The sequence below is a fragment of the Echiichthys vipera genome (genome assembly GCF_963691815.1).
Source record: "Echiichthys vipera genome assembly, chromosome: 20".
Taxonomy (NCBI): domain Eukaryota; kingdom Metazoa; phylum Chordata; class Actinopteri; order Perciformes; family Trachinidae; genus Echiichthys; species Echiichthys vipera.
The window spans coordinates 9317548-9340869 of record NC_139845.1 but is presented as its reverse complement, the minus strand read 5'-3'; the positions used below and the strand labels follow the sequence as shown (position 1 = coordinate 9340869).

Sequence of the window (23322 nt, the reverse complement as noted above, 5' to 3'; positions counted from 1 at the left end):
AGCTAGCGATTGCGACAAATCTTGCATCTTTTTCTGGTGTTATTGGAGACTTTTGAGGTGTTTGGAGACGTAGACGCTGTGAGCCCCTCACACACAGGCAGTTTCAACAACATCTATTTATGTAATGTGGGTCTAGATGACGCATTAAAATAATGAAGTTGTTTTGAGAAGTGATGGCCTATTTCCTGGAAACCCCCTCAACCCCCCCAAAAAACAAGAATCTACAGAAATTTAAAACACATTTTGGGTGTTTTTTACTCACATTGTCTCCCCGACAATGTTATCCCTCTCACCTACACTCTCCATTACAACAACATTTAAGTGGGTAATGTCATTTAGCGACATCTAGCAACTTTTAGGACAGCCAATAGCTACTTTCCTTACTGAGGAGTTGGCAACACTGCATGCAAGAGCCACTAGTAAGAACAGATTCGTTCTTAAGTGGCTTTTACGAGTGATTTAGGAGAACTTGCCACATTCACCGATTTTCTTCTATTTTGAATTTTCTCTTAGGAGCACAATTTGGAGTGGTCCAGTTATGTGCTGTTAGTTTGCTTTTATCCAAACTCAAGGTTTTTAATATTGGACTGTACAGTATATTCCAATTCTTTGAAGCAGTTGGAGTTTGAAAATCCTACATAAACATACATTATGTCAACATAGGTGTCATTATAATGACTCTGCAATTCGAAATATAAATCAATCTTTTCATATATATCCTAGCAACATAATCATTATTTTACAACATTTGAATATTGAAACACTTTCTTTTTTTCAGTGACAGTAAAAACCTCAGGTGACACGGCATAAACAGCACTTTATAACTTTGTTATTTTTCAATTATTTATTTTGAGGGACAAAATTAACAATATAGGATATATTGCATTGTTCTTCATAAGCAGTGTTAGGTTAGTAATATATACTATCATTTTACCTGAGTATATTGACATTCATTTGTCAGCCATTGACCTTTGCTCCAACATAATCTCCATGTTCGCCATCGCATTGTATACTGAAACAAAAGCATGCGCCCATGCATAGGCACACACTTGCCTAGGGAAATGTCAGGTATGGTTAACTTTACGACCCAGAGTAATGTTCAAAGCCATCCACCTAAGGCTGCGAGGCATTGCAGAGCTGATCGAAACAGGCAAAGCATGTCCAATCAGCTTTCCTGGTCTTCTCAACACATCGCACAAATCCTCAACCAAGGCTCAACTATGATTTACTACACTGTGCAAGAGAAAAAAAAACAGAGAATACATCCACTTTCCAACCACTACTAATGCCTCTGCATACTTGATTATATATTTAGATTCTTCACACCTGTGGACGCACATTCCTTCATCCAATTATTTTCCTTTCAAGTATATACGTCACAGATCATTTCAAATGTTTGTTATTTTCTTTTTTGTTTGCGAGACATGAGGATGTATGTTAGGTAGCGGTGTCTTGCAATGCCATGTTTGATGGGCCAAATGTTTGGCGTGACACAAGCAAAATTGAGTGAACTTATGCTTTCCTCCAGTTTTTATTGCATGCTATTATAGAGATGGCTTTGTTACCTTGCATGAAATGTTTGGTTGAATTCAGATTTTAATCTTTTCCTGGAGGTTACAGGCTAACTAACCTGCATGTGTGTACGTGTGCCTCATTGGTGTGTTACTCGTGACATTTAATAAGCATTTGGGTTAAAAAAGCTTCTTGCTCTTACCCTCCACTGTGATTATATGATCATCTGTCCAACCCCTCAATGCCAGGATTACATCATCAGGTACGCAGTGCCAGGGGAAGGAGCCGATGACTCTACCAGTGATGTCATTGAAGTGTTCAACTTAGGCTACATCCTAAGAGAAGCAAATTAGATAAGCAGGACACAAAGCCTGAATGAGTCATACGTATGGGAACTAGAGTAAAGAAGTTTTGTACATGGATGATGTGGTGAAAAATTAGCTTTCTTTTCAATTTTTTTTTTACCATGCCTCCCCTATCGTCTGCCTACTTCTCTTCCTTGATCTTTTACTTCCTTCATCCTGCAGGAAACCAGAATTATCATTCACAAACGCTAAAGTTCCGTGCCTTAATGTGTCAGTAGAAATGTATGGCTGCTGTTGCCGATCTGGTTGATGGGATAGTCCTCATCAGCCCAAGCTCCGGCTGATATATGACAACCATGTCAGTTTGATAGCTGTCAAGCATCAGCGTGAAGCTTTGGAAATAACTGTGAAATTTGACCCACTGCCAAGTCTTCAGCAGATGGCCCTGCAGCAACACAGTGTAGCGTCAATGCTCGATATGAGCTGCTAAAACTGCTCAATAGTGGAGGCACCAGCTGGAGTGAAAACAGTAGGAGCAACGGCTGCTTTCATGGGAAAATTAGTGACAGCTATTTTTATTATTTCTGTTTTTGTGCTTCCAGTTGAAATGGGAGCATATGTTCATAGGGTTCTATGTTTCCCAGCTCAGTATCTTTTTATATAGTGCATTAAGGAGACCTTTCCAACAGTTTTATGTTTTCAGTAATGTTTTTCCCCTAGGTCGAATATTCCCATGGCCAGTTATGTTGAAACCAACCACCTACATAGCCTACTGATGTTATAGGCTACTCCTTGAAATCCTACGCCCTATGATTAATGGACAGCTTTCTTGACTACAGCCATAGTGTCTGAACAGATTGTTACCTTTCAAACTGTATTTGAAATCATCTCCCTTTGTTCTTTTGCAATTTGAACTAGGAAACTTTTTTCACCACCACATTTCTGCTTACTCAGATGCTAACATTAGCTAAAAAGCAGGCTATTTTTTAGTCTACTGCTATTCCGTAGCGTTTGTACTCTATGCCAGTGTGCAAGTGGAATGGAAAATAGAATGATGCATCCAACTTGGATAAAGAACAACGACTTCATTTGGACCAACAAACCTTACTGCAGTGTCGTTTCAGTCAGCTGAAGAACATGGCTAAAATCTTTCAAGTTAATTTTTCAGCAAAAAATAGCTAAACTTGCTAGCAAAAATAGCTAAAATAAGTATATTTCTATGTTTTGCGCGGAAAGAAAACACGCCTCTGTGAAGTCTGCTAGCCGTTTACAGACTAAAACCTCAGATATTGTCACACGATCAAGCATTTGCTTAAAGGATAGTATTTATTTCTAACACAAACATCCAGTAGAAATAAATCCAGCCAGTCAGCCAACTCTCTTCGACAAGTGAGCGCCTGGAAGTGGTCGACTCCTGTTCTTTTCCCCCCGGGCTCAACTCTCTCTCCACTCTCTTCTTAAACTCAACTCCCAACTGTTGGTCCCCCTTCAGTATAACTTAAAGAGAAGCCTTAGACCGAAGAGGCAACACAAGCAGAGAGAAAGCCTGGAAAGATTTTTTTCCTTCTTTGATTTTTAGGGGGTGAAATCAAAACTTGACATCTGTAGTTGATATTTTTAGTGTATAATTTTCCGACTACAGAACTAGCTGATCCCTAAATTGATGACACAGTGATGGCTTGGAAAACATTCAAACGAAATCTTCAAATGTGTCCGATGCACTTCAAACATTATCACCCATCACAGTTCTCTCTCATGCGCTCTGAAGTCTAAGTTGCCACCAGCGTATATGTCATAACTGTGATCTCAAGAGGTGGAGGCTAGTCTTGCTCAGACAGTCAGACAGGCATGATGCAGCATAAATGCAGAACTTGATGGTGAAATGAGTTCATGCTTACTGTCAAGTGCCGCAGTGGAATCAAGTAGGCCACACTGACACAGAGTAAAAATAAAGCTCAAATGTTGCAGCTCTCCTGACACTGGCACCGTCAGGAGTTTTTTTTAAGGGACTGAATACAAGGACAATTCTTTTTACTCCTCTTTTGTTGGCTTTCTCTTGGGAAAACTGGTCTAGCTTCCTCGTCCATCTCCAGCTCTCTCAGTTTCGCTTGCGAGCTAAGCCGCTTGGGACGGCCCAGGAGTCCATGCTGACGTAAACCTTTCTTGGAGGCTTTTTTTAAACTCACTGTGCGTGTGTGTAAAGGAATTGATATGGTGGGCTTTCGGGACAAATTTTAAGGACTCCATCTGTGTGTGTGTGTGTGTGTGTGTGTGTGTGTGTGTGTGTGTGTGTGTGTGTGTGTGTGTGTGTGTGTGTGTGTGTGTGTGTGTGTGTGTGTGAGAGATCGGTGCAGTGCACATACAAGAGATATCCGATTTAGTTCAAGGATCTTTTTTTGGCTAATAATCCACGGCACAATCATATTTAATACATCATTTAAACCTCAAGAAGATATGCTCACACCACCATGAAGCACCGTGTGTGTTGAATTTACTTCCTCTTCTGTAAAACATAGTGATAAACTGGTACTTACAGCGACTGCCAATTTTCCAAATGGAAGTGAAGTATCAAAAAAGCATTTTGAGTGTCTTATTTTGATTTAACATGATCAAAGTGCTACTAGCACCTCTGCCATGAGATAATTCACTTGTGGAAGGCATATGACATTGGGCAATCTAAATGAATCTCAAGGATTGTGATGATGTCTATGCCAGTACAGAGAACCTTGACCTTCTGTTACCTATGGAAAAAGTATACAGAACTGGCAGAGTTGCTTACTTTTAAAGCCATTTTCAATAGAAGGATTTGTTTTCAACCCACCTTAGTATTATATTAGATTTAAATGTTTTTCTTTCCCCTTGATTTGACCTTGACCTTGACTCCAAAATGCATTTATTTCAAAATGTTGCATCAAAGCAAACACAGAAATGAAATAATGGCAACAAACACAAAATCTCTATTTGAGAAAGCAGCCATGCACTCTAATACGCCTCAGCTGAATCACTTTTGTTAATGTTTGCCTCCTCCAAGGTCAATTGTTTTTGTATTTACCACGTTTGGCCTTCAGGGGCAGACTTTAATACTGCATATTATGTTATTTCAATGAGCGAACATGTTCACAGCTATTTCTTTCCTGACTGCCTAGAAAATGGTCTGTGAAAACTAATCTGTCAATTATTGCAAGCTTTGATCCCCCCTCTCCCTGTCTTCCCCCCTCTCTCTCCATCCCATGCTTCAAATTGTATTACTTCAGCGTGCACAGATCTTTTTCCGCCTTGAGCCGAGTTGAATCAGCCGGAGAGCTATTGACACAGTAAAGCTGAATTCAACACAAGGAGGTGCGGATCGACAAACACATTAGACACAAGAAGTTAAAACAAAATACAATGAAACCATGGTGTGCAGATTAGACTCTCCCTCAAACAGACCCAGTGTGTGGAAGAGCTTATAAAAGCTTATAGATTTTTTATAGGTGGTATTAGCGAGCTTAGGCCATGAGGGGAACTGAGTCAGTGGTGTGGATGATCCGAACGCAGGTCATGCGAGTTCAGTTTAATCTTCAGCGCACGCGTTGATCAAACAGTTCGAGGGAGATGTGTGTTGGAAATTAGAGGCAAGGGTGTAGTCTCGCAGATTTTCTGGAGACAAATTCATGTTGATGTAGAAGAAATGTTTGCATAATCCTGAGCGGGTGGATCGTCGTGACAATGATACAGAGATTCATTAGGAAATGATAGCTCGTAGTCTTCTCATATCAGTACAACTTGAACACGAAGAGATTACATCACATGTGACATGATAGTTGACTTTTATGCAGTGTGGGTCGTGTATCTGTGCCATCTCCGTAGGGCAGCTGTGCCTTTTAAGACGTCTCCTCATGAACCAAAATTGCTATAAAACGCTTGCAAGCTGTTTTTTTCATCGGGATGATTGAGTTGATTGTAAAAGTGAGCAGAAAGATGGCAACAATAATGGAGAGAAAATGATGGGAAGCAAGAGATCAAAGCAGAGAGAGATGGATGGTTGAGATGAATCAAAAGGAAGGTGCTTTAAAAAATAAAAAGGGTCACGCTCTTTCCATCCCATAATACTTCCCTGTGAGCTTTTTTCCCCTTACACATGGTGAAATCAAGGATTTATATGTGACCATGCTATTTTTTACTGACACAGTTTGGCCAAAAGGGGATATATGTAATTTGTGTGTCTCATCATGAGAGGCAACTAATCCTGCAACGCGCTTCACCTCCCCGTCAATAATTCCCATTGATTAAATTCAAATGAGCTCTGCTTTTTAAACGCTGTTGTCAAGAAAAGGATGACTCAACAGGTTTGGAGCATCTGAGATTATGTCCTCTTTATACATACTTATGAATTTTGTGTGTCAGCATTTGTGTGGTGGAGAAATGCTGCTCTAATATTGATCAAATTACGTATTATTTTGGGAAGCCTGCCGATTTGCTTACTTGCTGTGCGTTAGACGAATAGATCGATACAGCTTTCATATCTGTTGCCAAATATGAAGCTACATGGAGCAACCTGTTAGCCTAGCATAGCATAAAGACAGGAAAAAAGAGAAATGGGAAATGTATTGGAGACTTGTCATCACAATGCGGTTGCCAGGCAACAAGTGGGGAATGGACATAATGGACATAACCCCCCATGAAATTGCAACACGCATAATTGTTGTTTTTTAAAAATATATATACAGATGAGCAAATGAGATATAAAGTGAATCTACCAATATTTTTTTTGTCTCTTCACCCTTCTACGTTTATCTTACCGGTGCTAGCATGCAGCTAATGACAGGGCAACGCAGAACCGGAACTGCTTCCCTGAAATCACCATTGACAACATTTTGCCCTGCCCATGAGCTATCTCAACAAACTAACAGGACTTCATCGTACATTCAGGTGCACCTCGTAAACTCAGAGAGTCAAACTGTTTGTCGCGTGGCTTTTCTTTGTGAAATAGCCTTCAGTGCTGAAAAAAAAAACGTTGGAGTTGAAAATTGAATTGAATCGTGACCAAAATATCGAAAGTCAAATAGAACCATTGATTTGGAGAATCATGACACCCCTATTAATTAGTGAGCTTTAGAGGTGCTGGTATATGTATTTTGCTACCTACTAGGACAGAGCAAGGCTTAATGCTAAGCTAATCTACTGGCTCTAGCTCAAAATTTAGCATACATTGATATTGAATGTTGAACTATTCTCTCTCTTACTAGAATGCTAACACTGTTAACATGATTCACAGACTTCATTAGGTTTGTGTGTTGTAAAACAACATTATTAATGCAAAACACTTGATTAGTCTATTAACCTAGATGTTTTCATACCTTGTCCTGCAGCATATACACCCTTTATCCTCAGGAGGGGAAGCAGGGGAAGATGAGGGTAGCGAGATCGCCTACAGGGCAGAAGATCAAAAGGCAACAGAGGGGCAATAAGGGATTAAGGGGTGGGTGCTGTTGGGAATTGGCCTCGCTTTCTCATCTTTAAATTCCGCCTCTCTGTCCTTCTCCATGTCCCATGTCCAGGGATAAGGACACGGCATATGGAAAGTGGCTGCTCTTTTTACTGGCTACATCTTCTGACAGCAAGAGTAATTGAGCAAATAGCTCTCTTGCACAACACACCGTGCCTGTAGGACCTGACATAGTGGGGGGATGGGGAGTCATGGTGATGGAAAATCAGTGTAAAAAGGGAAGAAGGAGAGGAGAAGAGTGCAGGGGGGATGGGTGACACTGAAGAACGAGATGGATGAAGAATGCGAGGCGGTGTGCAGGTTGAAAGAGAGGACGCACTGATGAAGGGGAGGAAAGTGAATGCACTCGTGGCTTCCTCACATGCACATTAAAATTTGATAGCCTTGCTCTTTGCTTGCTATATTTCAGTATCACCCTCACTTTTGACTATATCTACAGTATATGTTCCAGCAGAATGGGGGAATGCCTTTTACAAAATGTGTTGAAGCAGTCACACTGTAGATACTTCCTACATATTATACATTTTAGTAAAGTATTTTATTCCCTAGCTGGAAGGGAATGCTACTACTATATTTATTGATTCACTGTTTAAGTCATTTATCAAACAAACTCTGGTCCTTGCTCTTTGATTGTGACTATTTGCTGCGTTTTTGTTGTCATATATCATTGTAAAGTGAATATATTCAGGCTGATGGTCGGGTGGTCCAATATATTTTCATATTTCATAGATAAATCTATTAACCAATGAATACTGAAAAGAGGCAGTCCCATTGCTTTTTAAAAATGGACTTTTCATGATTAAAGGGAATAAACTTTCTCAAAGCTGGAACCGCCACCACATTTCTTCTTTCTGTCTCTGTCCGTTGTGCTGACACATTCAGTCTGCGTCTCTCTCTACGTGGTGTTGAAACCATGAAACCTTGTGTCTCTTTGTGCCTGTCTATCTCCATGGTGATGAAACACTCCAACTCTGGCACTCTCTGTCTCTTTTTAGTCTCAGAGGTGCCATCAAGAGAAGGCTGGAAGAAGAACTTCATCAGTAGTGAAACTGACGTACTGTTAAATAAACTTAAACAAAGCAATCATGATTTGCCAGAGCATCAACACAAATACAACTCTCAAACATAAATGTATCCAATAGAAAATGAAATAATGTGTAAAATCTAATCATCTACATTTCATTATATGACATTCCTGTATTTTGTTCTCCCCCTCAAATGTACAAGAGCAATTTCTTTGTTAATCCCTATATCTACTTTACAGATATTGCACTTCATATTGATATTATCTACTAAAAAGGTGACCTGTACAGTTCCTGTAAATAAACAAAGTTATGTTCACATTCACAGGTTCTTATCAAAACACTTTGGGCCTCATGCAACATCTTGTTTTATATTCACCTAACTCTTAACTGCACAAACGTGTTGTCAATTGCTCAACTAATGAAGCCACAAGTTTATGAGGATGTGATGATTGTGTGAGATTTGATCATTAGCATAATTGTATCCCCCTTAAAATCCCCATATAAAGCTGCCTGCTCCGCTCTGATTGTGGGCAAGATTTCTTCACATGAATGTTACCAAAGACTTAAAAAAAAACTTTCACACCTCAAGTCCTCCTTTTAAAAATCAGCAGGAAAACCATTTTATGTGTATGCTGACTTGTATTTGTGTGCTACAATGTCCTGCGGGGTTGCATATGCTGCCTAAATCTGGCAATCATGGCAACTGTGATTAGAGAATGAATGAGCAACATCAGGACTCTGTTGGCCCTGATTGCCTGATTGTTTAAATACATCTGGTTGTACTAAGGTCCAGTTTTAGTTGGACAGCTGTAAACCTGGTTACAAAGCTGACTTCAATCCAGGCCACCATTGTGTTCTGATTGGCAACCCGTCGATGTTATGCCACTAGGGTAATCCTGAAAGTCTCTAAACAAAAACTGCAGCAGAACATTGTGTCTGGGTTGAGGTCCGGGGAGAGATGCTCGGAAACATTGGCTGTATTTGAAAGTGCCTATTATACTAGCAGTATGTTCTGATTTGACCAAAATATGTGATTCAGTATAACAACTCTAGCAAAACCTGCAGTGTGCCACAAATACCTGGATGTTTCAGAGATTAGGAAAAAAAAAATCCAGAATTCGTCAGACCAGTTTACCCTGTGCCACAATGCATTAGTCCCAACAACTGTCACTTCCGATTTACAAAACCTGCGGCTAACGGCTAAGCCTGGCACACTGTAAAAATAAATCAGTTTAACAGTTTCATACTACATACTGCGTTCGCCGGTAGTATGTAGTAGGTGTTTTCAGATTCTCTTGACTCAAGGGAAGCAGGCTGCAGTTGTAAGGGAGGAACAGTTTTTTTTTTTGGTCAATAAAAGGAAAAGAAGTGATTTCCAGCAGATTGCACAAAAAAGGGCTGAAGCAAACCAAAAGGGCTAAGGGTCAAATCACAAGCATTGGGTCAAACAGGTCGCTACAGCCATGAGGCATAGTAAACAATCTGACCAAAGGGTGAATGCTGACTGTGGAGTACAAACTGGGGATGATGACTAAAGGGAAGCTTGTGTGGAGGGAGGAGACTGGACAGGTGATGAGCTACAATGGGACATACACAGAGGACAACTGGTGGGCAAGTGAAGGAAAATAGGGTCTATAATGACTATGATGCAGATGAACAAGGTAGCTTCACCTATTCTGGTTCTCAAAGATATTTTAGACCGATCTTTAGTGTTAAGCCACTCAGTTAACTGACCAAGAGCCATCCATCCATCCATCTTCAACTGCTTGTCGGTATCGGGGTCCTGGGGGGCTGGAGCTGATCCCAGCTGACATCAGGCGTGAGGCGGGGTACACCTTGAAAAGGACGCCAGTCTATCGCAGGGAACATAGAGACAAACTTTGGACTGTGGGAGAAAGCCGGAGAGAACCCACGCAGACAGGGGGAGAACATGCAAACTCCACACAGAAGGGCCCCAGCCGGGATTCGACCAGAAACCAGACCACTGTGACACCCACACCAAGAGCCATGTTCTTCAAATGAATTTAGACGTCTATCTGAAATCTGACTTGTGGTTAGATCTAAGTCAAAGCCAAAGTCTATGTCTGTGAAACCAGCCATCTGCTGTAATTGATGTGATTGATGAGATGGAACTGACCTGAAAAATAAGATTCATATTTTTTCATTATGAAATTTTTTTGATATTTTCTACTTATTCTAGTATTTTGTTTCTCCTCTTCTTTTCACAGCAACCAAACAGTGCTTCACCAGTTCTGCTGCCCTGCCCCAGAGGCCCCTGAGGGGGAGACCTCCACTGCCTGTGTCCCCAGGTAAGACAACTGCATCCTTGAAACATCTGCACAAATATCTATTCTTTTACTTATTTACTTTGAACAGTTACATTTTTATTGTTTTATTCTTAAATCTGAATTGCAGCCACTTATCATGCATCCTGTTATTGGCGGTGCTGCAGTAGCCACTTTAGGCAACACAACTACCCCAGCAGTGGTATCTAGGTTGAAGTGGTTGTAAATGCTTCAGGTTTCTTTCAGGGACAGTATGAATCTCGTCCCCCGTTATGATCACAATGAGCAAAAAAGAGGGACATCAGCTTGGGTTTTGGGTCATGTTGAGACTGCGAGATTATTTTTCAGAGTGCTTTTTAGTGTTTTTCAAACTATCACAATTCATTTTCACAGTAGAAATATCCAAATCAGTCACACCAGATTCCAATTACCTGGACAATGGTTAAACCATTAATTGAACTGCCAGTATGAAAATGTAATAATTGGGAAAATATTGCACTGAGTTTAGCGAGCAGAGCCAGATGATTATGCTGTCATTTTTTTATGTCAGATTGGCACATGTCAATGTTAGATCTGCTGCTGCCAGTTGGTAATCCAACAGTGTGCATATGAATTTCCAAAAAGTCTCTATAATTTCAATAAAAGTCAGAACATTTAAAAGCTGATGATTTGCACCCACTGTCCTGAGGAACTCATGATTAGCTGCTGTAATATCTCTAGCTTTGAGGAGGTATGCTCATTTATATTAATTGGTGAAAGGGCAGCCTTGAATATATAGAATTAGGAGGTAAAAAAAATAATATTTGTCCTTGACAAGGTATTGTTTCGCGCCTTTCAAGCAGAAATATTTTGTTTACCTCCTGCTTTCAGTTTCAGTGAAAATGATGGCATTCATCTGGCATCAATAGCAATTAAGCCATCCACCCGTAAATGGTTTGTTTGTGGACTGCTGGTTTCACAGGACTGTTTTGCTGCATTGTATGAGCTTGGCAGAAAATGGCAGATAACTATTATTGATGTTATATCTCAGTACCCACGGTGCTGGACATAATAAGTGGCAGAAGGCTGCAGACTAACAAGCGCAAACAAAAACACCCTTTAAACACTTGAGACACCTGCGCTGTATTAAATCAGCCATGTGGATAGAGTGAAGGACAGAATCATGTAGGAGGAAAGTTAGAGTGAACTGTCACTGTTGGCTTTGTTTGCCACAATAAAGATCAGCACAAAGAACAGCTTCAGAAAGCCATTTATCGGATACATTTACAGACCTGATTGACTCAGAACCCAAGTCTCTTGCAGTTTCTGCAGTCACAAACTCACGCCTCTGTTAAATACGTAAGATTCTGAGGCCGATGGAGTGACTTTCATAAAATCAAGGCTGGAGGGGAAATTCGAAAGACAAGAATCGATCGTTGTGGTGCCGTTGTGTTGTGTGATTGCTTTGAGCTTAGGGACCATTAGTGACAGGTACAAAGAAAGTGCACAACAGAAGGCCTTAGCTAACTTGTCAACCCCTCAAAACAACACCCACCAACCCCCCCAAGTCAATCTCTGAAGCAAACCACTTCAAAGCAGGACGCTCTGGGGCCGAGACAGAAAGCAGCTTGTGGTTTTGTCTTTTTTTTCTCTTCTTGTTATGTCTTATCTCTTTTTGAAAGCTGTATTCTGTTGTGGTTGATTTCTGTACTTCCGCATTGTTGTCAGTGATTTGTTGATCATTTACTCACGTGGCATCACCCCATCACATCACATCACAGCGACATAACTCCACACAGCACCCACACCTCATCGCATCCATCATCACTCATGTTCACTTCATTCGGGCTTGTCTCTCCACTGTGGTCACGTTAAGTTTGAAAGAGTCATGTATGAAAAATTGACCATGTAACAAAAGTGTAACTATGCAATGTGAAACTACCATAATGCATTGGTGTGTGTACTGTAGGGTCTTTCCCATGCTGGAAAACTGGTGAGCCTCCTTGTTGACACATGTAATGCATCTGTGTTCATGTGAAAAAAAAAAGTTCTTATCATGTTGCATGTTTCGGCTTGGTAGTGATCAGAACATAGCTCCCTGTCTATCTGTGTGTGTGTGTGTGTGTGTGTGGGTGTGGGTGTGTGTATTATTGTGTCACTACGGTACACACAGCCTACATTAGATAATTTACATTCTCCACAGAGCACTATGCACACCACCAGATCAGCCAGGGAATCCATAATGATAGACTGACCAGTCCCATCACTGGAACACCAATATAAATACCATGTTCATGGGATATTCTGAGCCTAACTAAAGTAAAGAGTAATAAACGCTAATGGATTTTGTCATTCCACTTTCACTGACCTTTCTTATATTTGGGGGGTAATAAGACTCTAGTTAAGGTTCTCTACGTTGTGGAACTTGCACTTAGTTTACATGCACATCAGTAACCCAAATTATTACCGGTTGAGGTAATAATCAGATTATTGAAGTTCCCCCAGTATACATGAGCGGGGGTTGGAAATCGGTCTGGATACCAGGGTATGAGAACTTCACTATTATGCAGGGTATGGGGTCTGGGAACAATCCATTCATTTCTCATTTTTGAGATGTGGTTTACGATTGCCTAGAGCTGTTTATTGAATCATACGAATGCCTATCAAATGCGTCTTCTCATAGACAATCGTATCGATTATACCAGATGAAGTATGTACTGTAGAGCGACAGGCTACAGTACAAGCTTCAGTGGGTCACATAGACGTCGCCATGGTGTTGCTGTCCTTCCCCGTTCTATGATTGGTTCCCTCGCTGAGTCAAAAATCGGATCCAGGAAATTTCAGGCTGCCAAGGAGGGCAAAATTAAATTCCGTGCAAGGCAGCATGGGTATACCCAGGCTACTGCGAACAGGCGCAAATTGCTGAAACCCTGCCAAAATCTAGAAAAGCCTCTTAGAAAAATAAAAGTGAGTGAATCCTGTTATGTTGCATGATTGAGGGGATCCACTTTCCATTAACATGGCCTGATTAACATATTAAAAGTAAAACTCATCGCCTCTTTGTGCACTACTTCCACTTCAGGATCTAATGAAACCTAATATTACACACTGAACCTGACAGACAAAGGGCAATCATTGATATTTCATTCGCACCGCGCTTTCTACTGAGAGCAATTCAAGCCTCTGAGTCAGAGGGGTCAGCTCAGATAAGGGCAATGGCGTGAGCTTCAATAAGAGCCTACTGTACTAATTTGAAGCACATACATGCTCTTGGTCTGTATCTGTCTGAACATGGGGAGCTTTATCCGATCAGTTCGGCACCGGGAAACAAGCAGGTATTAACAAGGTGTATAGGGGATCATTTAAATGAGGAGAAAGTAGGAAGTTGTGAACGGAAAAGAGAGTTGAGGATTTCACTGTCGCATACTGTATAATGAGGACCCTACAGAGGTTGGTACCTCAGCCTGACAGTCTGGTCACTTGCTAGGCTTTAAGGAGGCTCCAGAGACTTTAGGCACTATAGTGGATTTGTATTCAGGGTCACCAGGTCGGATCTATAATCTCTCATGGAAGGGGCTGATTGTGTGGGGTGACCACAGCCTTTCAATTAGTAATGCGAGCCATCTTTTGCTGCAGTGTGCTGAAATGGCACACAGTTTTTGCTGTTACTTTTACAGCTCCACAGGGCACCTCGGGTGTAACTTTCTGCTTTGCAGCAAAACGGGGAACTGCTGTGGTCGACACAGAGAGCCCCAAAAACCGAATAAATTGAAGCCAAGACTTATTCGAATATTCTAGCATGGACTAATGACAATCAGAAAGATGGCTGGTGGACAAGCTGCAGGTAGATGTTACTTTATAAATCGCTACTGTGTTTTTGTGTCCACTTTTAGAACAAAACAAAGCTGCTCTAGTCTTTAGGGTGAACAAGAACACAACTGTTAAACTGTATTTAAATCTTTTAGATTCATATACAAAAATGCTCATTCCTACAAACTCAATGATGCAATTTCCAAATTTGGCTGTCAGTTTCCAAGCAACAAAAGGAGTAGGGAAACATTGCAAGAAACAGTCACTGCTTGCACAAACTCATGCACGACTATACAGGTATGTTCGCAGTTTGATGCCACTGTGTGAAGACATAGGAGATGCACACAGATACATTGCAACGGGTAAATGCAAAGCAATATCATAGATACCCCTTTTAATTTGTGCTAGGTTTGACACTGAACTTCCATTAGATAAATGGTAACACAAGCTAAGTCTGGTCTTGGTCAAGGTGGTATTTTTCTGTGTTAGTTATTCATTTTTGTTCACATTTCATGGCTCAGGTTGTTCTGACACGCAGTTCTGGATGCAAACTTCCAGTCCATTCTGTGCCACCTTTCAGGCCTGATCACACCCACATCTAAAGTGGGGTAATTTTGCATCAATTTCAGTCCATTCCAACAGAATTGCTGGGATCGGTGGATTCGCCCCAATAGAAAGCTGTCTTGACAAGGCTGACCTTTAAGGCGATCGAGTACTGGAGTGTCCAGAATGGAGGAGGCCATCTTAGCTTATTAGCAGTGTTGCACCATTAACTTTCATTTTATTTAGTTATGACTGACCGTTAGCAAGCTTGGTAGTCTGAACAGCTTGATTTTCCCTCTTTGGAGTTATGTAAATGGTGAACAAAATGCAGTAGTTATAAAAGCTTTGGAACCTAACAAGTTTGAACCAAAAAGCATGACACAAAGACAGTCGGAGTAAGTACAAGTTCTTGTTTAATTACGTCAAAAAGCAGGCAAGAAGGGTCAAAACCAGTGAATCAGTTAATACAGGCAAACTTATCCAGGTAGCACACTCCTCCGTCCTGGCCGCATTGATGTTGAGACAATGATGATGTTAAAGCTCACCCTCTTGTGTGATATTGCTTATTACAAAGCAAAAAAAATAGATAATGTGAAAGCAACCACAACTGACACCTTATAAATAGGAGCACATTTCTGGATCAGCATCCCAGACACAAAGAATAACGTCTTGCAGAACAACGCCTTTAATCAATGAGTGCCCATATATATTGCAACATATCATAATTTGCATAAAAACAACTGTGCCGAGTGTTCATGCTTGCAGTTTAAATTTAGCTCAGCTAAAGAGACTGACATAAACGCAGAACGTCTGACACAATATGCTGTGTGTACATGCTTCCCAACACTTACATGAACGATTTGCTTAAAATACAACTAAGCAAATCGTTCATGTAAACAACAACTTTCCTTCACGGCTGAATCATCCCTATTCACGATGAAGCTGACAGGAGAGTAGACAGCCGCTCTTTTGGTCAAAGAGTTAAATATAGACTGACCAGTCAGCCTTTGGCAGGTGACAGCACATATTTTTGGCATGATACCTGAGCGTGTCGGTGATTCACTTGCCAGCCCGACTGCTTTCCCCCCGCCAGCTCACCGTGCGCTCACAAAGACTGACATCTTGCTCACCATCTAAAACCCCTTTGAAATGAGTCCTCCTGCTGTGTTACTGACAAATGACTTGCACACACACACACATACACACACCAACGCCTTAATGAGGTATGCTAATTAGCTCACGCAATCTGCCATAATGATTCATCGTGTCAGTGAGGAAATGATCATGAGCGTCCTCCATTTTTTATGTCAAATAATCCTATGGTTAATGCTTTGCTTTATAATATTCATAATAATATATAAAACTGATATATATACTAAAAAAAAAAAAACACAACCCATACTCAGAAACTGCGTCTTTAAACGAACCGTCAGGACTTCTGTACGGTTGTGATGCACAACTATACTATAAATAGGTAGAAAGTGACAATAAAGTGGTGTTACAGTCATTTCCCAGCTGCAATAACAGTGCAGAGACTCCAAGAGTGCAGATGCGGAAGACCTGGAAACACTGACCAATGAGAGCAGACTGGGCTTTTTCAGGAGAGGGTCTTAAAGAGACAGGCGCTTTCAGATCAAGGGTGAATTCAGTTATACTCAGACAGACAGTATGAGAAAAATAGTGTGTTTTTTTAACATAATGAATGTAAACATGATCTGGCGGAATACCAAAATACAAGTATGAACCTGAAAAAGGACTATAATATGGGACCTTTAAAAGTAGGACTTGTATGTACATTTGGACTTGTCTTATCAGAATAAATTAGTGGTGATCTGCACTTTTTAACGTGCAGTGTAATTACAGTTTACAACCTTATCTTTTATGATAGGCTCAAGGATAAAATGGATGAAACGCAGGATTGCAAACTGAATATGGTCACGCATATGACTCTTTAGAAGTATAAAAAGGACAACACATTTGGGTCGTTGCCAGATCCGATTAAGGAGGCTTGTGTCATTATTTTTTAACTGCACCTGAAAAATGTCCTTGATCAAATGCAGGAATAAAAAGGTAAATGTGTGTGTGTTGAATGATGCTGACACCTTGAGAGATCACAGTGGGGAGAATGATGTCGTTTCTGCAGGAAATTAATTCACCTCTGGTTGTGGCATGAGCAGACAGCTGTGTCATCTCGCCAAGACACCTTTTTATCTAATTAATCACTGGAATTAATAATAAACTGTACTAATTAGTTGAGTCATGCTGTCTGCCAAACAGAAAGGTGACGCGGGATGAGTAAGGACAAAGCTGGAAATGCTTTGTCACTTTGGGTAGCAAGGAAACCGTGACAAATAGAGGCTCTGTCTGTTAGGGAGAACTACAGGAACCATGATGCATTGAGACAGACTGATAGAATGATTGATCCGTTCTGTTGGAGGACGTTCAGGGGCATGTTGGAAAAGTGTGCCTGAAGCTTTTTTTGTCACTGCCTTGAAAAGTGCGGTGTCCCCCCACGCACACACACACGCTCAGTCTGTACATGGCCCAACTTAGAGTGCAGGATCACGTCCGCTTTTGTCCTTATGCCGTCGGACACCCAGCATTAGTCTTACCTGTAGCGCAAATTAAATTTCACATGGGTGGCAACCTCAATCACAGTTCGCCAAATTTCTCTCAACCTCTTCACCCCGTGATTTAATTTTTGTCCTCATCTCCTCTGCCTGTGTCTCTCTCTGTTGCATGCTACACGCTGCCTCAGCTGGACAAAGTGACCTTGTCGGCTTGCTGTTCTGTTGTCATGGGAACAGAGGGCACAGCAGGAAGATACAGCATAACACCCAGAGACAGTCTGTTTGGAGTAAGGCGTGTCTATTGCAGGTGCACATCTGTGGATTTGTTTTTTTGTTCTCTGTTATTGTGAAAATCGCAGCGCCATCAGTAAGCCTTATTATTATTTAGTTGATTTTTATGTTGTCGTCTTCTTATTGGCTCAAGGGGTTTGTCTCTTAGCCAATCGGAGGAGCGCTCATGTGTCATTCTCCTCAGGGGTTTATCCATTTGGCTGTTGGTTTTTATGCTGGCTTAGTCCTTTTTAAACATATCCTCTGGAGTTTGAGTAGCCTAAATTCACCCGGAAATTGAAATCAGCACACAGCAGCATTGTGAATGAATGAAAGGAGCTTTTACAGAGTGTGAGTGCTTGGAGTAATTTCTAATTAAAGTGATGCTCCGACTAATTTATTTTCACCTTAAGGCACGCTTTATGCAAGACTCCAAATCTGCTCATGCTCAGTTACGTGATCACAGACGTCTTTCACTGGTTTCTGACGCACGTAGACCTTGATTAGGCAGACATGCTTTACAGAAAGAAGACCACCTACTTTCTAAGTTGCTCTGCCGCATTCCTGCACAGTGTCACGTCAGCCCTCTCTTCAGCAGAACAGTCGTTACAGTCAGTGGTAAGCGTCAAACGCTCAGATCTGAGAGCTTCTCCTCCTCTTCTCTCTCCGTTCTGCAGCTTATCTCAGCATTGTGAAGCAAGCGGAGGGTTTTATTACAGAGGAGATTTAATAAAAGCACAACATTTTGATGACTTTGCTGCAGCATCTCTTGTGTGTCTCAGAATCAGCAGTCTTTTAAGTTTCAGCCTCAGTAGAAATGTCAAGGCCTGGTACTTAGATCTTCTTTGACACACACACAAACTGCTTTTGAAGACAGAATGAAAGCTTTTGATAGCAATGTAGTATAATATGACTTTTAAAGGGGAACGCCACCAATTGTACATGCTTCTACTGAGCCTGTGAAAAACGTTTTTATTGTCTCTAGAGGAGCTTGAAGAAAATCACCTCAAATGAAGTTGTAATCCTCAGGGTTATCTGGACCACACACTTATAAAACATCTGGGTTTTGGTGGAATTGGTGGAATTTGAAAAGACACTGCTGTGCATCATGTATATAAAGTAAGTATAGCACAATTTTTAAGATTTTCTCCAGAGGCAGGAAATGAAAAATACATGAAATACCTTATGAATGCAGATTTTCTGGAATTTCTTTAATTTATATCCAACACTGCACCATGTTAAACAATGGTTTTTACTCATTTAACTGACTCACTTGTCCCTGGAGGCAGAGCGACTGCCTTACTGAAATATGCTGCAGAAAGTAATGAAAAAATACAAATAACATGACGCAGCACAACAGTTTAGATTTTCCGGGAGACAGGCGTTGAAGAAAAACATGAAATGCCTAATGCATGCATTTTTTCTGACTCTTTTTTGGGGGGAGGGGGGTTTTGTTTCTGATCATTTTTTATCCCTTACTGCATCATATTTAACAATGGTTTTGGTCATTTTGAGGGAGCGACTTGCTTGTCCCTAGAGGCACAGCTACTGCCGTAATATCCATTGAAATACAGTGTGCTGCAGGAAGGCTTACCGTTCTATGTAGTAATAACCATTCTGTGCTAGCCGAAAAAAACAACAACACTAAATTCACATTTTTAAGTAATGTTTTCCATTTTTTCCAGAGAAAAAAAATAGTTGATAATTAGGAACCAAGGTTGTTTTCTGTTGTTTTGTGGCTCTCTTTGGTCTCAGAATACAGATGAATGTCCTGGCTACAACCAGCTCATGTGATTTAAAATAATAAAGATTTTGAGCACAGTGTATAATATAGACGCAAGTTGACCTACAATATGCCTTCTCTTTCTCGCCAGCTCTCACACACACACACACACACACACACACACACACACACACACACACACACACACACACACACACACACACACACACACACACACACACACACACACACACACACACACACACACACACACACACACACACACACACACACACACACACACACACACACACACACACACACACACACACACACACACACACACACACGCACACACACGCACACGCCAATGTGCCAATGTTGTACTGATGCTCTCCCTTTCCCCTCCATTGTTCCATTCTCCAGCTGTCTTTAATGATCTACCATCTTATTAGTCTCCATCATTTCAGGGGTCCCAGAATCCCCATAGTCCCTTTCTGCAGGCCAGTCCATAGCTCAACCCCTGCCTGACCGTGCTACGTTAAAATGTCCCCTGTCTGTAGGTGAGTGTTTGTGTATGCAAGAGGGAGTGTGAGCTAAGGAAGAAGGAGCACAATGTCCTGGGATGGGTGTGCTTTCGTTTCAGCTCTTTGTCCCTCTGTCTAAATTGCCTGCAGCTCCACAAACGGACAAAATAAACTCCCTTGTAGACAACAGGGGGTGCTAATGAGAAACAGAAGTCGGTGCAGTCAGAGACATGTGTCCGTCCACATGCTGGCTGAACATTTTGTCCTGACCTTTTCTGCTTTTGGTTGTCAGCCCATATTTTTCATTCTCTGTCCTGCCATCCTGTCACTGTAAAGAAGGCAATGACAGTAGTTTTATTTGAGCACGATGACCATCCCTTTCACCCACATAGTTCACATCATGTCAGCCAGTGCCAATGCGTTACGGCGCGCCTCATTGAAGAGAGAAAACTAGAGCCAAATGGCGTAAAAAGCAGGCATCTGGTGGCCTCAGCTGTCCTACCCATCAGCTCCAGAGGTAGTAGAGAGGGCAGAGTGTGAGCTGTAAATCTCCTGTGGGTTCAAACGGAGGGAAGAATTAACAACGGGCTTTATTCAACAGTGCATGGCGGGTAACGCTACCAGGGGTATGAAAAAGTGAGGCTCTGCTCGACCTTTAAAAGACAAGTTATGCACATCTTTATCGTGTGAATCACTCTAAGCCGGAGCGTTTTTGGGGGGGTGGGTAGCCAGTCATCCAGATCAGTAAGTGCTCTCACCCTCTCTTTAATTTGCTACATTTTCTTTCAAATGATGAGTCCAAATAACAACTGAAAATGACATCTGTCCCCAACACAAATACTAAACATACTAAACAGGCAGTGATACTCTGGCTTACTTTTAAGCAAGCTCTTAAGCTAGTCCCTTCTCTGAGTTCTATTGTAGTTAATTACTGCAAAGCAAAAGCACAATGTGATAGATTCTGCAATTTATCAGCTTGGGATCAATAAAGTATTTCTATTCTATTCAATTCATCAATCATTCCCAGTCGTAACGCTAATTCTGCAAACACATTGATGACAGGCCCAAAAAGAAATCTGACAAATAATAGATCTTTTCTCTGGCTGGATGCTTCGCGTCAGCATTCTCCCATTTAACCTGTATTCATATCTAATAAACAATCTTATCAAATGTATTGTTTTGAATCAGGACCTCTTGCATTTGCATCAAGTAGCATGTGAAAAATTCCAAGAGTTCCAAGTTTAGAAGTAGTTATTCCAATGTGTCACTTACATATTCAATCATGTTTTAGTATCTGAGCGAAAAAACTAAATTGATTGGGACGTCTACCGATGAGTCTAATACTATATTTAACTCAAATGTTATAATTTTCCTTGGGTTTATCTCAGGTGAGGTGTGAGACCACCACTTTAAAGCTCTGCAAAAACCATGGGCTTAAATATCTAAAATTATAAAAGTGTTCATAACAGATTTCCAGTTGGTATGTCAAATCTTTGATGGCTTAATTTCAGAGCTCCACTCAAACACAACCTTGATTGTGTGCACTGCTAGAAACCATATTGCATGTCAGTTTATGCCAGATTGTGGTCGTATGTTTAAATTAATCCACGCCAAAAGCAAATACAACATATAAATGAATAACTGCAGGAGTGTGACACAGAGGGATTCACATACAGAGGCAGGTAATAAAAGAAAAAAAATAGTGAAATGCGTTGCATGCATCCCGCACACCTGCTGCACCTCCCAGCCATGGATGCACTGAACCAGGTAGTGATCTAACGGGTACAGGTTGTTCCCTAATGTTCCCTGTGAAGGGACGTGGGTGACACTGTCAGGTTCGGCATTCATCACCGGGTAGAGTCCTTGTCCTGACAGCCTCGCGACAGTAGATCAACAAGGAAACGAGTGGAGAGGAGGAGGTGGAGGAGGACTCGAGAAACTGCTGACAAGGCGACCTGACGCTGCTGTCGCCTCGCTCACTTTAATGAGAGACGGGGATGAAGAGGAGGGGAGTGAGGGGGCGTGAGGAGAGAAAGAAGAGGGGCATTTTAATGATGTAAATGCTTGTTTCCATCTGGTAAGAAGACATACTGTCTTCTTTAAGTATATCTTCTCTGTTTCAATTATGTGTGATCAGTATTAGAAATTTGCGAATACTTAGCTTTTTGTATTTCCCCATTTCACCAGACGAGTGAATGCTGAGGAAAGGAAATCCCTTTTTTTACTCCTCATGCTTTTGTGCACAGTGTGTAGCAGTTACCATGACTTCAACTGTGTGTGTGTGTGTGTGTGTGTGTGTGTGTGTGTGTGTGTGTGTGTGTGTGTGTGTGTGTGTGTGTGTGTGTGTGTGTGTGTGTGTGTGTGTGTGTTTGTGTGTGTCTTCATTGCAGTGTGTATGTCAGGCTGTGTCATTCCCTGTCAGTTCAAGCCTTGCTTTGAAGAGGTGACTGTTGGTCAAAATGAGTTACTTGTTAAAACAGACCTAGCGGTGCTAGTCCAAAAAAAAAAAACATTTCCACTTTTACATTAAACTGAACCATGCAGAAACCCTAAATTTGAAGATGCCTTCAGAGACCTCAAGCAAAGCTGAAAACAGTGTCAGTGACTCATGATCATTCAAAGTAACTGTAACTTCTCCTCGCAGAACTTAGTTTTGACCTTATAATGAAAAAGATATTGCTGGTGACGTCTTATTATTGCAGAGCAGGTGTCCTCTGTTTAAATTCCACTCCTTCGCTCCATTTGGTAACCATTAAACGCACCATTAGTTTGCCTCTACAGTAGCCCACTAAGCCCATTTCAAGATAGACCTGCTTCGACATTACCAACCAGAATGGTCGCTCTCTAACGGCCCACATCATCTACCAAAGAGGAGCAATGTCAGAGAAAAGATTAAACATGAAGGTCCACATACAGGCCTGGACAGGCTCTCACTCTGGAAGAGAAAGCTTTCACATTTCACTGAGATGTAATTGAATTTTCTCCCGCTCTTATCGGCTCGGTGATGGGATAGCATCTCACTACTTTCTAGTTGAGAGTCAATGGCCACCTCCTGACTTAACTTTCTTCTTTCTTTTTTTTTGCCATAGAACGAACACAGTGAAACATACTTATTTTATTTTTTACCCTTCCCTTGAAAGCAATTTCACCGATGAGGGGAGTCTGATTTGGGGTATATAAGTGTGTGCATGTCTGTGTGAGTGACTGATAATAGAGTACACACCAAAGGGTGAATACTGAGCTTGATGCCAGACCATGCCTCCTCTGTCTCAGCTCTGTCGTCAC

The 23322-nt window shown here is 41.3% G+C and overlaps 1 protein-coding gene across 1 annotated transcript in view; it reads left to right on the top strand.

Annotated features, from left to right (window-relative positions):
* iqsec3a (IQ motif and Sec7 domain ArfGEF 3a) overlaps positions 1–23322 on the top strand; it is a gene marked incomplete at both ends in the record, with an annotated part of 99141 nt that overhangs the window by 10967 nt on the left and 64852 nt on the right. Inside the window, one exon of the mRNA XM_083935405.1 lies at positions 10559–10639. Coding sequence (XP_083791531.1) covers positions 10559–10639 — 81 coding nt within the window. The remainder of the gene's footprint in view (positions 1–10558; positions 10640–23322) is intronic.